The 18,627-nt window shown below is 39.4% G+C and overlaps 1 protein-coding gene across 10 annotated transcripts in view; it reads right to left on the bottom strand.

The window, feature by feature from the left end:
* The window catches only part of LOC309373475 (ankyrin repeat and KH domain-containing protein 1-like), an 86,978-nt gene that overhangs the window by 51,965 nt on the left and 16,386 nt on the right, over nt 1-18,627 (bottom strand). For 9 of the 10 annotated variants that reach the window (XM_081917685.1, XM_081917684.1, XM_081917683.1 and 6 more), the window contains exons 3-14: nt 16,376-16,532; nt 14,728-14,875; nt 12,128-12,275; nt 11,381-11,614; nt 10,018-10,112; nt 6,849-7,086; nt 5,561-5,752; nt 4,802-4,911; nt 3,820-3,907; nt 3,086-3,213; nt 2,769-2,912; nt 2,249-2,351 (exon numbers count right to left, since the gene is read on the bottom strand). In XM_081917685.1, coding sequence (XP_081773811.1) covers nt 2,249-2,351; nt 2,769-2,912; nt 3,086-3,213; nt 3,820-3,907; nt 4,802-4,911; nt 5,561-5,752; nt 6,849-7,086; nt 10,018-10,112; nt 11,381-11,614; nt 12,128-12,275; nt 14,728-14,875; nt 16,376-16,532 — 1,785 coding nt within the window. The remainder of the gene's footprint in view (nt 1-2,248; nt 2,352-2,768; nt 2,913-3,085; nt 3,214-3,819; nt 3,908-4,801; nt 4,912-5,560; nt 5,753-6,848; nt 7,087-10,017; nt 10,113-11,380; nt 11,615-12,127; nt 12,276-14,727; nt 14,876-16,375; nt 16,533-18,627) is intronic. The other variant, XM_081917681.1, reaches the window with a different exon arrangement.

Raw genomic sequence — 18,627 nt, forward strand, 5'->3', positions numbered from 1 at the left:
GGTTATTATTTTTGTGATGAATTAGATCTATTTATTTTTTTCAGGAATACCGTTTTTATGGATTTTTACCCACTACCTTGGGAGCCTTTTTAAGTTCAGAGTAGGAAGCCTTGTCTGGTGTTCTGTTCTCAAACTGAAATGGCACACAGGCACTTATCAAGAGAAATTTCATTCGAGTGCTAAGGGGGCAACTTGCTTCAGTGAGAACAGTTCATTTCCTTGTCATGGAACAAGATTTATAGGCAGCTGAACCTTTCTAACACATAAAACAGCTTCAGCTGCATAAATTTGATAAATTATGCAAAATATTTTAGCCAACTAAGGGCTTCAATTAGGAATTTTCTGTCACTGAAAAGCAGTTCTCTTGGATGAAAATATAAATTTTGAAAAATGTGGCTAATGTGAATTAAAATCCCAGAAGGCAGAGGTACGGTTCAAAAATATTTCTAGTGTTTGGAGTCAAGAATTCAGTACTCTGGCAAAGCTCCTTGTCTTTCTTCAGGACAAGAAAAATCAGAATAAATCACACAATCCACTAGGTGAAATAAAGTAAATTACTGGAGTGCTCTATATATGATACAAATCTTTTCCATGAAAATAATTTGGGATGCCTGTGTGCGTAATTCATATGATAGCAGCCTATCTTAAGCTTGCCTATTATATGTGAAGCACTTTGAGCATTTAGAAAAGCACTATATATAACTTGTTCTAAGAATGTTTTGTTTAACCTATTCTGAGGATCTCAGTGTTCCCTTAAAAAACCTTACCCAAAAATCCCAACTTGTCCAATACCTTCTCATCTTTCTGGCCTTCTGTACAACTTAGCTCCCCTACTCTTAAACCTTCAGAGAGGAGCCATCACATTATGTGCTGCACAGCACCTAGCATATTCTTTACACTAAATAAATATGCAGATGCATCAGTTTTAATTAACAATTCTGTATTGATTTTGCATTGCAAAATTCTGTCACTTCTGAGTACAACCGTGCTCATTTCACTTTCTACCAAGTATTATGCTTTATTTAATGGACTCTACAAACATTTGATTAATCACATTCATAGGTCTCCAGAAAGGCTATACATACAAACTTGTAAGTTCTTTGAAATCTAAGTTGACTCACTCACTTAGTGCAACTGTTATCATTTAACAGCTGGGCAAACTGTCCAGAATGAGAAAGAACAAACTGTACAGCATATGAACCACCAAGCTGAATACGGTCCACTAGCCATGTATTTCACAAACATGGTGAAAACAAATGGAGACTGTGGTGTCTGGGTGTGGGTGTGTGAGAGAGTGAGAGCGAGCATGAGAGAGCAAGCACGAGAAAGCACATATGAAAGCATGCGTACATCAAGCATTTGCTTGACACAAAACATGTTTGGCTAGGTGAATCACAGATTTTGTCAACCCAAGACAAGACATTTTCTGCAACAGGTACACTGCTTGGCAGGGGGGTTGGACTCGATGGCCCTTGTGGTCTCTTCCAACTCTATGATTCTATGATTCTACACAAGGAGTTTCTTTGTACTTCAAAATTCTGCAAAATACAGAATTTCCTATTTGACCTCATTTACAACAATAATCAAATCAGTTAAGGAAATGTGTAAATGAATACTACAGTTGGTCACTGTTTGTTGAATCTGTCACACAATTTTTTACTGCTGGTGAAGATGCAATTTTACTGCCAAGTTCAGAAATCCACTAAATCTATTAGAGGCAGCTTCTTACAAGTATAACTAAACATGGTTGAGTATTTTACTAAAGTAAATTACCAAATATATTATTCAACTAGTAACTAATGAGCGATATTCAGAAAAGTTTTTCTTATAATAGACCTATCAAAATTAATGGACTTAACTAAGTCATGGTCATTAATTCAACTTAGTTGAATATCATCTAAAACTTGCTTTTGTTAACAGTAACCTCCATGCAACATGGCAGAGAGCTTTGAAACTGAAGGGAGGGTTAAAAGGAGTTTGAGATATGGTACCATGTGATGACATTAAGGTTGCCGCTGGCTGTTCAAATCAAAAGTTATCACTGGAATAGCACAACTCCAGGCATGGAGCCAAAGCAGTTCTTTAGATAACTGCTAGTATGTTTTCAAAATCTTATACTAAAATGACTAAAGAGAAACAGACCTGCACCATTCACTATCAAGTCCCAAATACTTCCCATGCCCCAGACACACAATGAATTCAGAATCCTAGCACAAGTTATACAATTTAAAAATGTTTGCATACTAACCTTTTGGGAGACTCAAAAGTGCAGGGGGATTCTCTTGAGGAGCTCTGTCAGGTTCCTGGGGAGGTACAACCATGGCAAGTGTATGCATTGGTACACGTGGAACCTGCAAAATCAACTCAGATTAAAAACTTTTATCAGTGGATTTTAAAGTAACCTGAATATTAATCCAAATCAAGTAGGATACTCTCCTCACACCCTGTACGTGCACAGCATTAAGTGTACTGTTCAAACAAGCTTTTGTGAGCTTTTAGTATGGAACTGGATTTTCCTCCCCTCAAATTTAAGAGTTAAGCTTTTTAAGAAATCCAACAGCATGAGAAATAGAAGAGGTAGCACAGCTGAATTTTGAATCACTGTTCTTGGGAGTTTCTCTCTACTTGACTTTTACTCAAATTGTACTATTCATATTCTATATCAAATTCATATTCCATATCTATATAAAAACTTGCACCATTTATGTCAAGCTGGTAAAAGTAAACATTCATTTTCCACTGCTATAGTTAAAAGCTTTACAGCTTACCTGAGACTGATCCTGAGATGGCGGTGTGAGCTGAGACATATCTGCAGTTGGAACTGATAGAACATTGTTTGGGTAATCCAATAAATAAGAAACAACGTTTGTGTGACCACCCTTCGCAGCTTCAATGAGCATGGTCGAGCCATCCTGGAATACACATTTTAAGAAGACAGATTATAGTAGTTTGTCATCTGAGTACTGTACTAACTAGGTATACACAACAAAACCAACCTTATAGTTAACATACTTTGGGAGCATTAGCCAATACAACTGACAAAAAGTATATACTGTAAAATAATAAAATGAGTTACTTGGAATACCTTAAGACGATGAGTAGGGTCTGCACCATGAGCTAGGAGCAGCTCAACAACAGCAAGATGGCCCCCAGCACATGCCAGTGACACCACTGTGTGGTCATTATTAGCTGTAGCTCGGTTAACATTGGCACCTATCGCAAAGAGATGTAATTAAAGGGAAATTTCAAGGAACAAAGTTAATGCAAAGACACCATTTGTTGGGAATGAGATTCCAAATCATTTAATTTTAAAATGAACAATAATTTGCAAGTGAAGAGGAAATTGCTTACATTTAGGTTTAAAAAACATTTCACATAGTAAAAGCCAGTTTGTTATTAGCTGTATGTTAATTTTGGAATATAAATTAAATAGTTGAGTTCTAAAGGACAGTACAGCTCTGTCATAAACAGAGGAGACTCATTGAAACCAGTGCTGGCCAATTTAAATCAATTGGTTTCAATAGGCCTACTCCAAGTATGACATAGTCAGGTACCAAAATATTTAAAGGTTCACGTTCATATTTCATGTTCGCTTAAAAGAAAATTCTGGTAAACTCATTTTTCATTAAGCATTGTATACCAAATGACAGTTAACCTGAACCTGCTGCAGTTAGTCTTCAGCTACAAGAACGAGACAGTACAAAACATTATATGTATAGCAAAAGGTAATGTTTGCTATAAAGCAACACATTCTTCCTAACAGCCAACTGTCAAGCAATCCTTCCTTCAGCTACTAATGTTACTATTACTACTACCAACCTTTGCTAATAAGAAATTGTACAGTGCATAGATGACCCGCTCTTGCAGCCTTCATCAGTGGTGTTCTTCCACCTTCAGATTCATGCTCCTGTTTAGAAATATTATGAAGAAAGTGAAATCCATACTGTGGGGGAAAGTAAAGAGAAGAACTAATTTGCTAATATTCTAGAGCAAGATCAGCAGGCAAGCTTAAGGTAGAGCTGATGCTTTTTCAGTGAGGCAAAAGAAAGCCCCCTTCAAAATAGGTGAGAGTCACAAACAGCAACAAAAAGACTGAAGTCTTACCCAAGAGCTAAACAGAACACTAAACTGTTTGGACCAAACACAACCTGAAGATTAGGGATAAGGAAGGGGCTTTGCCTGTCAAATGGACCAAAGGTGGTATACGACAATGCTTTTGTAAACATTTTTGATACTATAGTACAAGCTGTGCACAAAAACCTGACCTAAAAACACCAGTCATGCACTTCACCCATTGTTGTACTTGAAGCATGCAGAATACAAAAAACCTTTTCCATTTTGAACACCCTTTTACATATTTAGTCCAGTTAAATAAATGATATAAAATCTTGTCCCATTGGCACTTCCTGATAAATCAGCAAATAGAACCAATTAAAGAAAAGAAATACAAGGAACATGCACTGCTGGAAGGAAATCAAAGATTGAAAATTGTTATTTTTTCAAAGTGATGAAAAAAATGGTGTAAACAGAACAATTACAAAATTATTTATTATTATTTATTAAATTTGCATACTACCCTCCATTCGAAGATCACAGGGCAGTTCACAACGTAAGAATCCAAGTATTAGACAAATTGTTAATCTATACTTTCACGCATGAATTATTTTGCATTCATTCCTCTGGATAACAATTTGGTCTACTCTCCCATCTAGTTTGCATAGGCACTTTTCTTCTTCATTTTCAAGGAAAATAAAAAGCTCCCATTACATTCCAAAATTTTAGAGAAATATTCAAGACTTACTAAATCTGCACCAGCTTGAAGCAGAACATCTGCAACATCGGTGTGTCCATTTTCACAGGCATAGGTCAAGGCAGTGTCTCCTGTTGCAGTTGTTGCATGAACGTTAGCGCCTGTGGAAGAGTGTGGAATTAGATTACTCACAATGTATTTAAAAATCTACCCAATTAACACTCAACCTAGAACGGGTCATAAAACATTTCCTTTCTCAAATGCTACTGACAGGATACCTCAATTGGAAACACCATTTAAAAAAATAAATCATTGGTGAGGTGACAGAATATTTATTTTAGGCTAGCACTCTCTGAGCAGCAAGTCACCCTTCTGCATATCACAGGTTCCTTTGGTAACATTTCTCAGTTTCATAAGTCTTTTGCTATTGAGTACAGGGACTGCCACTGAGAACACAAATGCTCTTGGGAAAACCAGTCAAATGAATCTGGACGCTGAAGTCTTAGGCAAGCATCCTGATGAGAGTAGTAAACATGTCACAAAAATGTTGTGAAGATTAACTACATAAGCATTTTGAATACTAAATACTTTTACATTATTGATAATAATTTCCAATAGTTCCAGAATTATGACTATATTCTTCATTGCTCCGGAGAAACTACATTGTGACTCATGCAAGAAAGTGTTGAGGGATTACAATTTGCATCAATAAATTGGCCATACTAGTCAAGAGTGATTAGAGTCAGAGTTGAAAAACATCTGAAGGTCCACTATCTGGTTTATCTCTTCCAACTGTAATAGCAAACATACCTGCTGCTAGTAAATACTTCACCAGCTCTAAGTGGCCCTCCTGTGCCGCTTCCATCAAAGGTGTAGAACAACCAAGTTCTATGTCAGCTCCTGCCTTAATGAGGAAGTCAGCTACTTCCGAAAACCCTCCACAGCATGCTAAGGTTAGAGCTGTCTCCTGTGTCTCTTCTGTCTGTGCGTTTATATTAGCACCTACAAAAAAAAAAATTAGGAAAAAAAATCATTAGCATGCCCATTTGATATTGGTTCCCCCTCACTGGATTTTAGTGCTATTTTATTGGCCTGCATTTCTTCATATGGTTTCTGCTAATTTCTGTGCTAGCGCAGCTTCTGCATGGATAGTTTTAGTTTACTGTATTCATATTTTATTTTATTTTATTTTTGTGGCCTGCCCAGAAGACATGGTTGATTCTTGTGTGGTATGGTATACAAATATAAAAACCAAATATCAAATAAATAAATCCACTGGCTTACCACAATGGCAATAAAAGGCCCAACACCTTGAAAAAATGGTTTTAAAAGAGGTACAACAGAGCAATTTTCTCTCAACTTATCTGCCAGGTAACACATTAACTTAAGACATTTTCACACATTCCACACCCAGTTAAGCAAAGATGCCTCCCTGCAATACCTGCTTCTTGGTCTACACTTGGCTCTTCTTACGAAGGTAGCCAACAGAGCAATGTTATGGTGTGCAAGATCCTCATCCAATCTGCAAAGTATTAGCAGTAGAGGTAGGAACAAGTGGGAGAAACACAGAAGCACCAGCCAAACATTAAGCACTGGGGGCACATTTGTATTCTTCCCAAAGTAGCAGCCTAATGAGCTTTGTGGAACTGCTGCTGGCACAGATAAAGGGCAAGATTCCTTAATCACATCTTCAACACTGGCTGGCTGAGCAAGTCGATTTAAACCCCTTCTCTTGCCTTTTCCTTTAGCACAAAATGAAGGTTTTCTAATCCAACAAACATTACCTCCTGCAATAAAAGGAGCTTAGAAATTAATCAGGTTGGTTGGGAATACCATGTTTTACTCCAGTTAATATTTTTTATTGATCTAGAGAATTCTGAATAGGTTAGCAGCCCTAGTAATTATCCTCAATGTAAGAGGCACCAGAATCAACACCACAATTGGTGTTTGGGGACTGGACTAGATGATCCTTGTGGTCCCTTCCGACTCTATGATACTATGAACTACTCTGCTAGCAATATTAGTATTGAAGCCACCAAGAAAGAAGCTAGTAAAAATAATATTAATGCTCTAATTTGCAACAAATGTGTTGTCTTACCTTGAGCTAGTAAGAGAGCGACCATCTCCTCATGGCCTTCCCGAGCAGCTTCCATTAATGGAGTATAACCTTCATCATTAACTTCCTCAAGGTTTGCTCCCCTTTCTATTAACAGGGCTGCTAGCTCCACATGGCCACCACAAGCAGCAAGTGTCAGTGGAGATTCAAAGGAATCAGCAGGCATGTTCACTTGAGCACCACTATCCAGTAACAGACGAGCTACTTCCACATGCCCATCCTATTTCAGAAAGAAAGAAAGAAAGAAAGAAAGAAAGAAAGAAAGAAAGAAAGAAAGAAAGCTCAAATATTCTAGAAAGGAAATTTTCAATATCATTTGAATTATGTTAGGAATGTATGTTCACTCTTCAGCTTAAATTGCAAACAATTGAATTTACTGTGAAATCTTATTCTGATCAGCAGAGTGAACCATTCAGGAATGTCATCTTCTAGAAAACAGGGTCAAGACATTATTTTTTTTAATTTCCTGCTGCTACAGCCAGATGAAACCTTTCCACTAGTCCACAGACTGGTAATAGTAACTAAACTGTATCCGAAGGAGAACCCCACTGTGTCTAATAACAAGAACTATGAAACAAGAACAGAAGCAATACAGAAGCCAACTGAGAAGGTAAAACAGAAGAGATATCAGTGGAATCAGGTTCAACTTGAATCAAGCTGTATGTGCCACTCTCCACTGATCAGAAAGCGTCCAAGTTTCCATTCTTAGTTAGTGGAGGAGTGTAGCATACAAAAGAGATGTTCAGAAGCAGTATACCTTGAAATTGAGTGGGATGACAGCTTCCAGTTACAGGAACTGCTGAAGGACCCTCCTTCATCAGCTGATGCAAACTTGTCCACCTTGTGGAGTCTCACTAAGCTGTGTATGTGGACCTCGACGGCTGCTCCATATATAACTTCCAGAGGAGCAGTGGTGTGTATAGTCACATTTGGTGGCTGTCGTCCATCCAGGTCCGTCCCCCCCCCCCCGAATGTGCAGCAATGCCGGGAGAAGACCAGCTGAATTTAAGAGCAGTATGCCTGCAGAACTCCTTAACCCACTACATCAGGGGTTGTCAACCTGGTCCCTACCGCCCACTAGTGGGTGTTTCAGGATTCTAGGTGGGCGGTAGGGAGTTCAACGGCAGAAACTGAATCCTCCTTCCATTGAGCACTGATGGGCAGTAAGGAAATTTTACCATCAAGAAAGATGCATTAGTGGGCGGTAGGTATAAAAAAGTTGACTACCCCTGCACTACATGATGGTTGATTGGGAACTTTTTTGCCCTGGACCACTGCCTTCTAGGAGTTAACCCTTTCCTGTATGCTCCACTCCTCTGCTGACCAAGAATCTTCCACACCTATATTCAGATGCACCTGTACTAATTGCATGGGATGAAGAGTCACAGGATATTCTGCTGGACAGAGCATGCACAAATCTAGGAGCATCTACAAGGGTTCGTTTGTTTGTCGTCAATTTAGAGTAGATATTTAATTCCATGTTCATTGCAGCTTGCTGGGGACAGGGAAGTTTGGCATTGTGCTCCATTTTCAACATGGTTGCAGGGATCAGCTGAAAGAATACCACAGCACAATATATTTTGTTGATTATTTTCTGAATTCATGGGAAATGGAGGGCCAAAGGTTCCCCATACCTAGCTTAACATTACCGTATATTTCGCACCATAGGGCGCACCCATTTTTGGGGGGGAAATAAAGGGGAAAAAATTATTTCCCCCCCCCAGGCGCGGGGCTGGGGCGGGGGAAGCTCGAGCTTCCCCCGACCCCAGCCCGCAAACAGGCAGCTCCCTGCAAGCCGTGGGAGCACTCCCGCTGCTTGTGGAGAGGTCCGCGAAGCCTGGGCGCGCTGAGCTCAGCACGCGCAGGCTTCGGCATGCTGGCAACTCTCCGCAAGGAGCCGGAGCGCTCCGGCTCCTTGCGGAGAGGTCCGCGAAGCCTGGGCGCGCTGAGCTCAGCGCGCGCAGGCTTCGGCATGCTGGCAACTCTCCGCAAGGAGCCGGAGCGCTCCGGCTCCTTGCGGAGAGGTCCGCGAAGCCTGGGCGCGCTGAGCTCAGCGCGCGCAGGCTTCAGCATGCTGGCAACTCTCCGAAAGGAGCCGGAGCGCTCCGGCTCCTTGCGGAGAGGTCCGCGAAGCCTGGGCGCGCTGAGCTCAGCGCGCGCAGGCTTCGGCATGCTGGCAACTCTCCGCAAGGAGCCGGAGTGCTCCCGCTCCTTGCGAAGAGGTCCGCGAAGCCTGGAGAGCGTGAGGGGTCGGTGCGCACCGACCCCTCTCACTCTCCAGGCTTCAGCGAAAGCCTGCATTCGCACCATAGGACGCACACACATTTCCCCTTCATTTTTGGAGGGGAAAAAGTGCGTCCTATGGTGCGAAAAATACGGTATATGTGAACAGAGTCACTTCATTCTCAGTTAGGCACAACCTCCCTAGAGAGGTATGCCCATCACTGCCTACTGTTAGGCAGACAGTAATAGACCATTGTTTCACTGAGCCTTTTAGAATATTTGCCCCTTTGCTGCTGCTTAATCAGCTGCTACTTACTATGCAATATGATTGTTGCTTTTATTCAAATGCTTCTATGATGTCTCACAGCAGATCATGAAGTGTATTCTTATATACAGAATATAAAGTGTATCATTGATACAGAATATACCTAATTCTATGCAGTTTCCCAGCAGTAACGGTCCTTACACGTTTTTCAAACCAGGCAGTAGGCAATCAAAGCTTTTGACTACTCACTGCATCCTTATATAGCACAAGTGCTAATGGCATAATGCAGAAGACTACTGCAGCATTAGACCATTCTTCTTCAGAGAGGTGGTTACTATATTTATCCTCTTTTTCTGGCTATTACAAGCTACAGTTAGTTTACTGCTAACCTAAGTTGTGATTGCAAGCTGCTAACAACTCATTCCCCACTACTAGCTTTTACAATTTTACCAAGATGAAGAAAAATAGTGTTTGACTTAAAATTATATGCCATGGGAATAAATACTGGAATGCTGTTTTTAGAACATAAATGAATAGCTGTGATCTTGCATAAACATTCTTGCAATGTGTTTTCTTTAAGTAGTGAAAGAGGTAAGGCTAGGTATATTCAAGTTATTCAGTTTTCTTCAACCAAAACACCATTTAATCCAATGGTTATTTTACCATGCAAGCCTCCATTAAAGCTGTGTGCATCTCATCTGTTTTGTGCTCTTGGTCAGCTCCAGCTTCAAGCAGGAAACGAACCATATCTAAGTGACCTTCAAATAAAAGAGAAAAATCAGCATGTTACAAGACCTAATAATGATTCAAACCAACTATGCTTAACAGTTCCACACCAAGCTAGTACATTAAGCCAACTTAACGTACTAACACACTGTATATTGGCATGTGTCAGCTTTTGTCAGAGGCCATTTCATTACATGCATTGAATAGTATGGTTTGTTGTAACCCGTCCTGGGACATTAGGGAAGGCAGGCATGCATGCATGCATGCATGCATGCATGCATGCATGAAATAAATAAATAAATAAATAAATAAATAAATAAATAAATAAATGTGCTACTGAGCACTCCTCCTTCCCCAACAGGCTTAGGAAAATATGCCCTGAATGCAATGTTAATATTTGAAAAACAGGAAATCTGGAAAACTGAGGTAGTTTCTGAATTAAGATGCTGGTAGTGATATTGCCAGGTGACATCATCCCCCCCAATTTTAATCCAATGACCAAACAACTTCTAAAAATGTAGAATAAAGTGTTATGCAAATATATAAAATGGCTTGATCCTTCAGGCTGTACGGTTCAACTTGCTCTGGTACAGAAATTAGGTTTTTTAATATCTCTCTCTCTCTGAACATATATAGCTTTGAACATTCCCTGTGGCACTGGGTAAAAGAATGCAGGCTTTCACAGCTCTGAACCATAATTCTAGACATATTAATCGACCTTTTGTTTCTTATTTATTTGATTTATATACCACCCTTCATCCTAAGATCTCAGGGAGGTTCACAGAGTACATCTAGTACTAACAAATACTAGTAAGTTCTAGCATGGAGGAGGGAGAGAGAAAAAACAGTTTGGCTCTTTATTTTCCTCAGGATTTTTCCAAAACCAAAATCTGAAGTTTGAAAGTGGAAAGCCTCTCACACAGTGAGAAAAGCTTTAGTATTATTTTAGTGATAAAACACTGCTACAACCAATCAAACGGCTATAAAACTTCTAGAGTGAAAAATTCAAAGGTAGTAAACTCAGTTTCAATAGAACTTCTACTATGTAAAACAATTTCAGAAGTTCAGAGTACAGAAATTCTTCAAGGAATTGGTCCAAACTTGGAATCTGTTAAGCCCATGGCCTCCCCTCCTCAGCCCTGCCCTCTTGCATGGCATTACATACAGTGAATTGTGGAGGGCATACTGTGCCTTTATGTTATAATTAAACACACAGTGTAATGCTACAAGCAGCAGATTTCTTGAGAAGGATATACAAGGATACTCAGGTTTTCCAATGCAATCCTTCAAAATGTCCTACCTTTATAACAAGCAAGTGTAAGAGCACTTTCCTTGAATTCATTGGAATGAGTGTTTATTCCTGCACCATATTCCAGAAGTACTCTTGCAACCTCAACATGACCTGCACTGGCTGCTTCCATTAAGGGGGTATGTCCATTTTCATTATGATCTTCAATATTCGCACCTGCTTTCAACAACACTTTGACAATATCAACAAATCCCCCAGCGCAGGCATAAGTGAGTGCTGTGTTTCCTAAGAGAAGAGGGGAAAACAAACCAAGGTCACTTATACCCCTGACTTTGCAAGTTTAACTCTTTATTCATTGAGATTAAGAAATTGGTCCCGCAAAAGGATGACTACTGTTTGACGGGACTTTAAATCTGCATAATACCAAACAGAAAACACTGGTTACAAATTGACATTCTGAGCAGTTTTACATTAGTGTACTTACAATAGTCATTTCTAGTGAGCAAAGATTTTAGAATATATTTCTTACTACAGAAAAATGCTTTATGAAAACTTATTAGTGTCAAGGTATTTAATTTCTCCTAAACGTTGCAGTGTTGCTGTTTTAAAATATTATAATATTAACACCAATACTACATGAACTTCTTTATCCAGGTTCAACTGAGTGATCACTTAAAAGACAAAGTTTACAGTGCACTACTTTTCACACATCCCTAAGTAAATATTTGCATCTATTTCCAGTAATAATCTATTGGCACTCAAATTATTAGTAGTTTTTCATTTCTTATTTACACTTACCTGTTGAAGACTGGGCATTGACATCAGCACAATGAACAAGCAGCAGTTTCACAATGTCCACATAGCCGCCACTGGCTGCTGCCATGAGTGGGGTTATATCTCCTTTATTTCCTCTATCTTCAACGTTTGCATGCATTGCAAGCAGTACCTGAATAAATGAAACAGAAGTTAAACTCCTATCAGTCATTACTATTCCCCTTTCTTGGTCTTTTAAAGGCTTCAACTTAGTCATTCTCAATGTGAAGGGAAGAATCAGATGTTCAGTCACAAGAAAAGTCATTTATCACCAGCACTGTGCCAGCCCTCTAAACAGAAGTCTCCATTCAGAGGAATGCCATTTTGAGAAAGACTAGTTGTAAAGGAAACAGAGGAAGAAAACAAAAAAAAGGTATGAGCAGAGAAGGGCCTAGCCTAGATAAGGGTGTAGAAAGGAAGCATGGGTTAAATCAGTCTGTATAAAAATAAATGTGATTCGTTTACAAGCCTGGGAAATGTGGAAACTGTCCTGGGTTAACAATGAAATAGTTAAATTCAATATAGTTTAACTTGGAAGTCGAACAGAATCTGTTCTGGAAGTCTGTTCAACTTCCAAAACGTTTAGAAACCAAAGTGTGGTTTCTGATTGGCTGCAGGAAGCTCCTGCAGCCAATCGGAAGCCGTGAAAGCCTCATTGGACGTTCGGGTTCCAAAGAATGTTCGCCAACCGGAGCAGTCACGTCCGGGTTTGCGGCATTTGGGAACCAAAACATCTGAGTTCCAAGGCGTTTGGGATCCAAGGTACGACTGTATTATTGCACTCCTGCCACCACCACAATGTGGAGTTGTTTCCTGAAGTAAAGAAACAGCACAGCACTGTGGTAACTGCACTTTTCTCCATCTACTATCTTAGCCTTCCACATGGTCTTTACACTAAGATGGTGGTAAAGTTAAACACCATCATGGTTTTGTGATAAGGCAACAAGGGAAGAGTACCTTGTAGGGCAGGAAGAAGATAAAAGAATACAAAGCGAAAGATGACCACCCCCTCAGTACTTGTAAACCTGAATACTTCAATACATACTTTGAATACATCAAAGATATGTGGATATGATCCAAATTCACATGACCACCACATTAAGCTCACTTTTTCTTTTTGAGTTTCTCTCAAACAAGGTGAGGTAAAACTTACTTCTAGCTTCTAGTTCTCTGGCTGTAATAATCTCTGGCACAAAACACACAGAATGAAAGCTGAGAGCTGCAAAGCTGTTGGGTGGAATTAAACGTTGCACAATGGCAAACGTGCCACCAAGGGAAGGATTTCAGCTTGCCAGATGGGGTGATCCTCCCACCCCTGTGTGCTGCTCTGAGCATCCTCCAGAACCCCACAGATCCCATTTTGGGAGCATGGGAGACAAGGGCAGAGGAGGGAAAGCACCACTGCACAACTGGAAGTTCTTAAACAGGGCTTCTGCTAATGGGGTTCATAGTGTGAATCCCATCCTCAGACTTTGTCATTGTATCTCCATGAATACAGGAAGCTGCCAAGTCAGACCACTGTTCCAGCTAGCTCAGTTGTGTCCACAATAACTCTCAGCAGCTTGAGCTACAGCCCTATAGTGACCCTCAGAATCTTGACAATAACTTCATCAAGTCCATGTCATACTAAGTAATCCTTCGGATTATGCAGGCAGAAGGTAGGGTTACAGAGATGGATATGGTTAGTTCTCCTAACCTGATGCTGAAAAACCATTACCATTCCCTTTTCACAGTGGGGACAGCTCTACTTGAATATTCTTACCATGACTGGGAAAAGGGAGTGGGGAAAGGGAAACAAACCATGATGGTTAGAGGGCAGCTTTTTACAACAGAGAAATCTGGTGCCACCAATGAAGATGTTTACTTTCTGCCATAGAACTAAATGGAACCACATCACTACCACCGATAGTGATACTGCCAGTGTTAAGACATACAAAGCAAGTCCCAATGACATTTCCAAGGAAACGTCTTGACAAACGACACCACGCTCAAAGTTGGCTGGCATCTGTCTGTCTTGGAAGACAATGGAAGAGTGTGCCTTTGGGGGTGAAGTCAAACTGTTGGAGAGTTACAGCACCCGCTGTGGCTGTAGAGACCGATACAGGAGAGACATGTTTTATTGCAGCTGGGGCAGATGAAGGCATTCAAAAATCATAGAGTAATAGCTCAAGAATCAAGGAATAACAGAAATGGAAGGCGTTCTACTAAACTTCATCTTTACCCAGGAATATGCTAAGAAGTCAGAAAAAAACCTGTTTGGTGGTGTTTGTTCAACTTTCTTGTTAAAGTTAAACCTTGCAGGATTAAGCCCTTCAAAAGCCACTGAATACGTGAGCAGAACATTTGCCTTGTCCTTTTAAATCAGTAGTCCATTTTATAAACATATCAATTATTTCTGGGTTCATGAGAAGTTTTAGCATTAAAGAAATGATATGACTGTGTTAAGGAAAGCATGTTTGTACTGCACCCTCTAGATACCAGGTTAGAAATACACTTTTTAATTCTTGGATAAGTTAGAAGATTATCTACAGGCCTCACACCTTTAGTATTTAAAGGAATGGTTTAGAACACTAGTCTTTACTCACTTGTGCCAACTCATAATACCCAGCTGAACATGCCAAGCAAAGGAGACTCTCCCCTTCTTCTGTATGTTCATTTACACTTCTTCCTTCATCCAACAGCTTCCGGACAGCATTTACATCCCCATCCGAGCATGCTTCTGCCAAACTGCGACTGAAAGATAACATTTTAAATGCAATGAGCACACATAGAAGTAGCTCAAATGAATTACACAAATGGTAACTTATGATTAACTAAAAACTTATTTAGTACAATTTTCATTACTAAAGACAGCTGGCGTCCTTTACAAAATTATATTAAACAAACATGAAGAATAATTTAGCAAGCTGCTTAGGCAATGTTTTCTTGTTGTGACTGTATTTGGGAAAATGGGAGTGAAAATGGGAGTGAAATGGGAGTTCTATGCAACTCACAACAGGGAAAGAGATGCCTGAACTAGGAATCTGGGAGATTTATGAAGAATGCATTCAGGATAATTTAGAAGGGACTAAATTGCCACTCTGGGTGACAAAATTGAAGTATTTTACTGTAATCACCTTGAAAGGTTGTTTTGTATATTTATATAAAAAATACCAAAAATTAAAAATACACAAAGTTTACATAAATATAAAAATAAGTATACCGTAAATTGACTGTACACCACTTGGTCTTTATATAGCCAAGTGGCAGTTCATAGGACAGCATTGGTAAGTCACAATTTCAAAGGCAGCTATATAAATTTCTAATATAGGTAGAAGGATGACTGAGTCATAAGTGCACCAGATTATGTGTTTGTCTTTTTCAGAAGCTTAAATCTTAAAATTGAATAAAGGGAACAACTAAGATTGCAGCGTGGTTTTCTGAACATTTTGGCCAAACACTTTAAGAGATGCATATGGTCTTCCATATTGCTGGCTAAGCAGTAAATTTCACAGAAAATATTGTCTATCAAGTTCCCAAGTCATTAAGTGAACACTGTATGAATTAAAAAACATGATGAGAGATTAATCTCTATGCTGACTTTAGCCCAGATTATTTATCTGTATTATGAGAATTCAGGATATTTGAAGTCTACCTGCCACTTAAAAAAACAAAATCCAGCCACTGAAGGCCTAAAGTCAAATTCTTTCAAACTGCATGTTTCATCTGATGCAATGAATGTATCTATTGCAAGCAATTTCAGTATTAATGTTCGCACATTCAATTAGTTTTCCCTGTGTAGTTTTACCAAAGACAACTATTTGACATTTAATATTCTATGAAGTAATACCTGACCTTCCTTCCTTCCTTTCCTATCAGTATATAAGCCTCATTTTCTGTGCTCCATATTGCCTCATTTCACAACTATCCCATTTTTAAGTTAGCATGAAACTGTATAGATGCAACATATATGTGAATATACTTCATCAATTAACATGTGGAAATATGTCAATTTTGTCTCATGACATTACCTTATCTTGCTACTGAAGCTCTCCAACCCAATTAGAGAATCTCACCTCTGAATCACATTGAGGGATTGATATGGCTGAAATATTACTTTGGGTAAAGCCCAAAGTGGTCACAATTCAGTTTACATTTCTGAATCTCAGAGACAGAAGCTGATCTAGGCCTATTTATATTGCTTTATTAGATATACCAAGAATCAAACCAGATGAACAGGAATTCAATACATACTTGTCCACTTGTCCTGCATTGTGATTGTTCTCTGCTCTCATCCGTGTCAATGCAGCAGCAGCTTCATCCAATGCACAGCTGACAGAAGAAGTCAATCTTCGGAGCACCTCGGGATCTGCGAAGGCTTTACCATCGGCAGTGGACAATTTACCAATCCCTTCAGCGAATGTGCGTTCATCAATCAGGTTAGTATGAAAACCACACAAAAAATGCAGAGACACCATTTTAAACTTCAGCCACATGCACTATTAGTTAAAGTTGTCAGCTGCAAACATGCTAGAAAATTAGAAGCTACTTTGACCCTACTATATCAGGAAGATCAAACAGAACATGGAAAAGACAAAGCTAGCTTTAGGACTTGATAATTATTTTTGCGTCCTTAAATTCAACTCTTATGTTCCTGAACTACAAACAGAATGGGAAAATGTCAACGGCATCTGCACTTGATGTTTCAATTTTTTAAAGATGACATAATGAAAATTTATTGATAATTTAAAAAAAACAACTAAAGTTAAAGTTAGATGCCGATTAAATATAAAGGACAGAACCCTTGGTATCTCGGATGTGGCTATATAAATGAATCAATCAATAACTGATAAACTTAAGAAGTGTTCTAGATACTTCATTGTACCTTTTGCCGAAACACCATGCTTAAACAAGCACTCAAAATTTACCAGAAGGATTTTGCACTGGGCTATCGGCCACTTGCAACCAAGTGAAGATGCCTAGGCACCAGGAGGGCATGTGACATCTCTACCATCTGGAAATGTGGAATTCTATCGGTTATATTTTATGGGCACAATCAATGAATTTCAGGAACCCAAAAGTCATATTGAAAAATACAACTTTCAAGCCGTCTGGCCCAAAAATGGCAACTAGGCATTCCATTCTGCTGACTGTATATATCTGAGTTTCTAACATTGTGTTAAACTATGTTTTTAAGAATGTTAGAAATATTATGTCAGCATTATTTTTCAAGCTACGGGAACTGATTATGAAATTGGCTATCATTTCCTTCTAAAGTCTTTTACACACAACTTAATGGTTCTGTTTGCATATAATGCTAACTATAGTTTAGAGTTACAGAGACAATCCACTTACATGTCTCCCCCTTCCTCTAACATGGATGTGAGGAGTTTAGAAGCTTTTATTTCCAACTTAAACTAACCACAGCTTATTATGATATCTCAACCCAGACAAATTGCAGTTAGTTTTGACTATTGTTAGTGGAAGCTAACAAACTTCAAACCGTGATTTATGAAGCAAGTTTGTTTCAATAATCCACAGCTGATTAATCACCGTTTAGGATTTGGAACTAATTCTCAATTATGCTTAATCTGAAATAGAAGCAAAGGCTTCTGACAAGTCACCTCTAAATCCTGACAATGTAACAGGGTAAGAGTAAAATTCCTAGTATGTGGAGCAACCTTGACTCCTTTTAGGATACAAGAGCCCCAAAACAACTGGCTATGGGTTTGTGGCTGGGACAACAACGCTGAGCAGTGACAACCTTCAATTAGAGATCCAGTTTTCCAATTTATTTCCCCCCAGAAATCCAACATTACTGCTTCTGACTAGTCTCTCTAATCCAATAATGCACCACACTGGATCTACATGGACAACTGTATAGCCATTTTCAAAAACAAAACATTTCGTAGTGATCTAGATTTCTCCCCCATCTCCATTGATTATGTGCATGAATAAAGCATCTACTGAAGCTAGGATGTACAAAATTCAAAGCCAGCAGTTTTAGGACTGATGCTTTAGGAGCCAGGGTGCAGCATGTTTTCAATGAGGTTACACTCCCCTGAAGCAGCAGGTGTGCAGCTTCAGGGTACTTCCAGATCCAGTACTGCTCCTGAAAGCTGATGTGGCAGCTGTGTCCCAATAGTTCCTTTTATCAGTTTGATTTAATATACTAGCTGTACCCCTGCCAGGAGGACATGGAACCAATGTTAGGGCACAGGGGGAAAACAGAAAAATTGGGAGGTGGGAGCTATCCTCCCTTGAACATGCCTCCCCCCAATCATCTTTGCCTGGTCCTAATAGTTACCTAGTCACTTCAAGTTAGATTATTGCAATATGCCCTTAAAGGCAGCCTAGAAACTTCAACTGATGCAGAATATGGCTGCCATGATTTTGTCTAGAGACATCAGCTTAGATCAGGTTCTCAAACTGTGATCCATGGATGACTTGTGATCTGTGAACTTCATTTAGATGCTCTGTGGTATGTCCAAGTCAAATGATCATAT

This window comes from Podarcis melisellensis, assembly GCF_964234715.1.
Source record: "Podarcis melisellensis genome assembly, chromosome: 7".
In the NCBI taxonomy this organism is placed as follows: Eukaryota; Metazoa; Chordata; class Lepidosauria; order Squamata; family Lacertidae; genus Podarcis; species Podarcis melisellensis.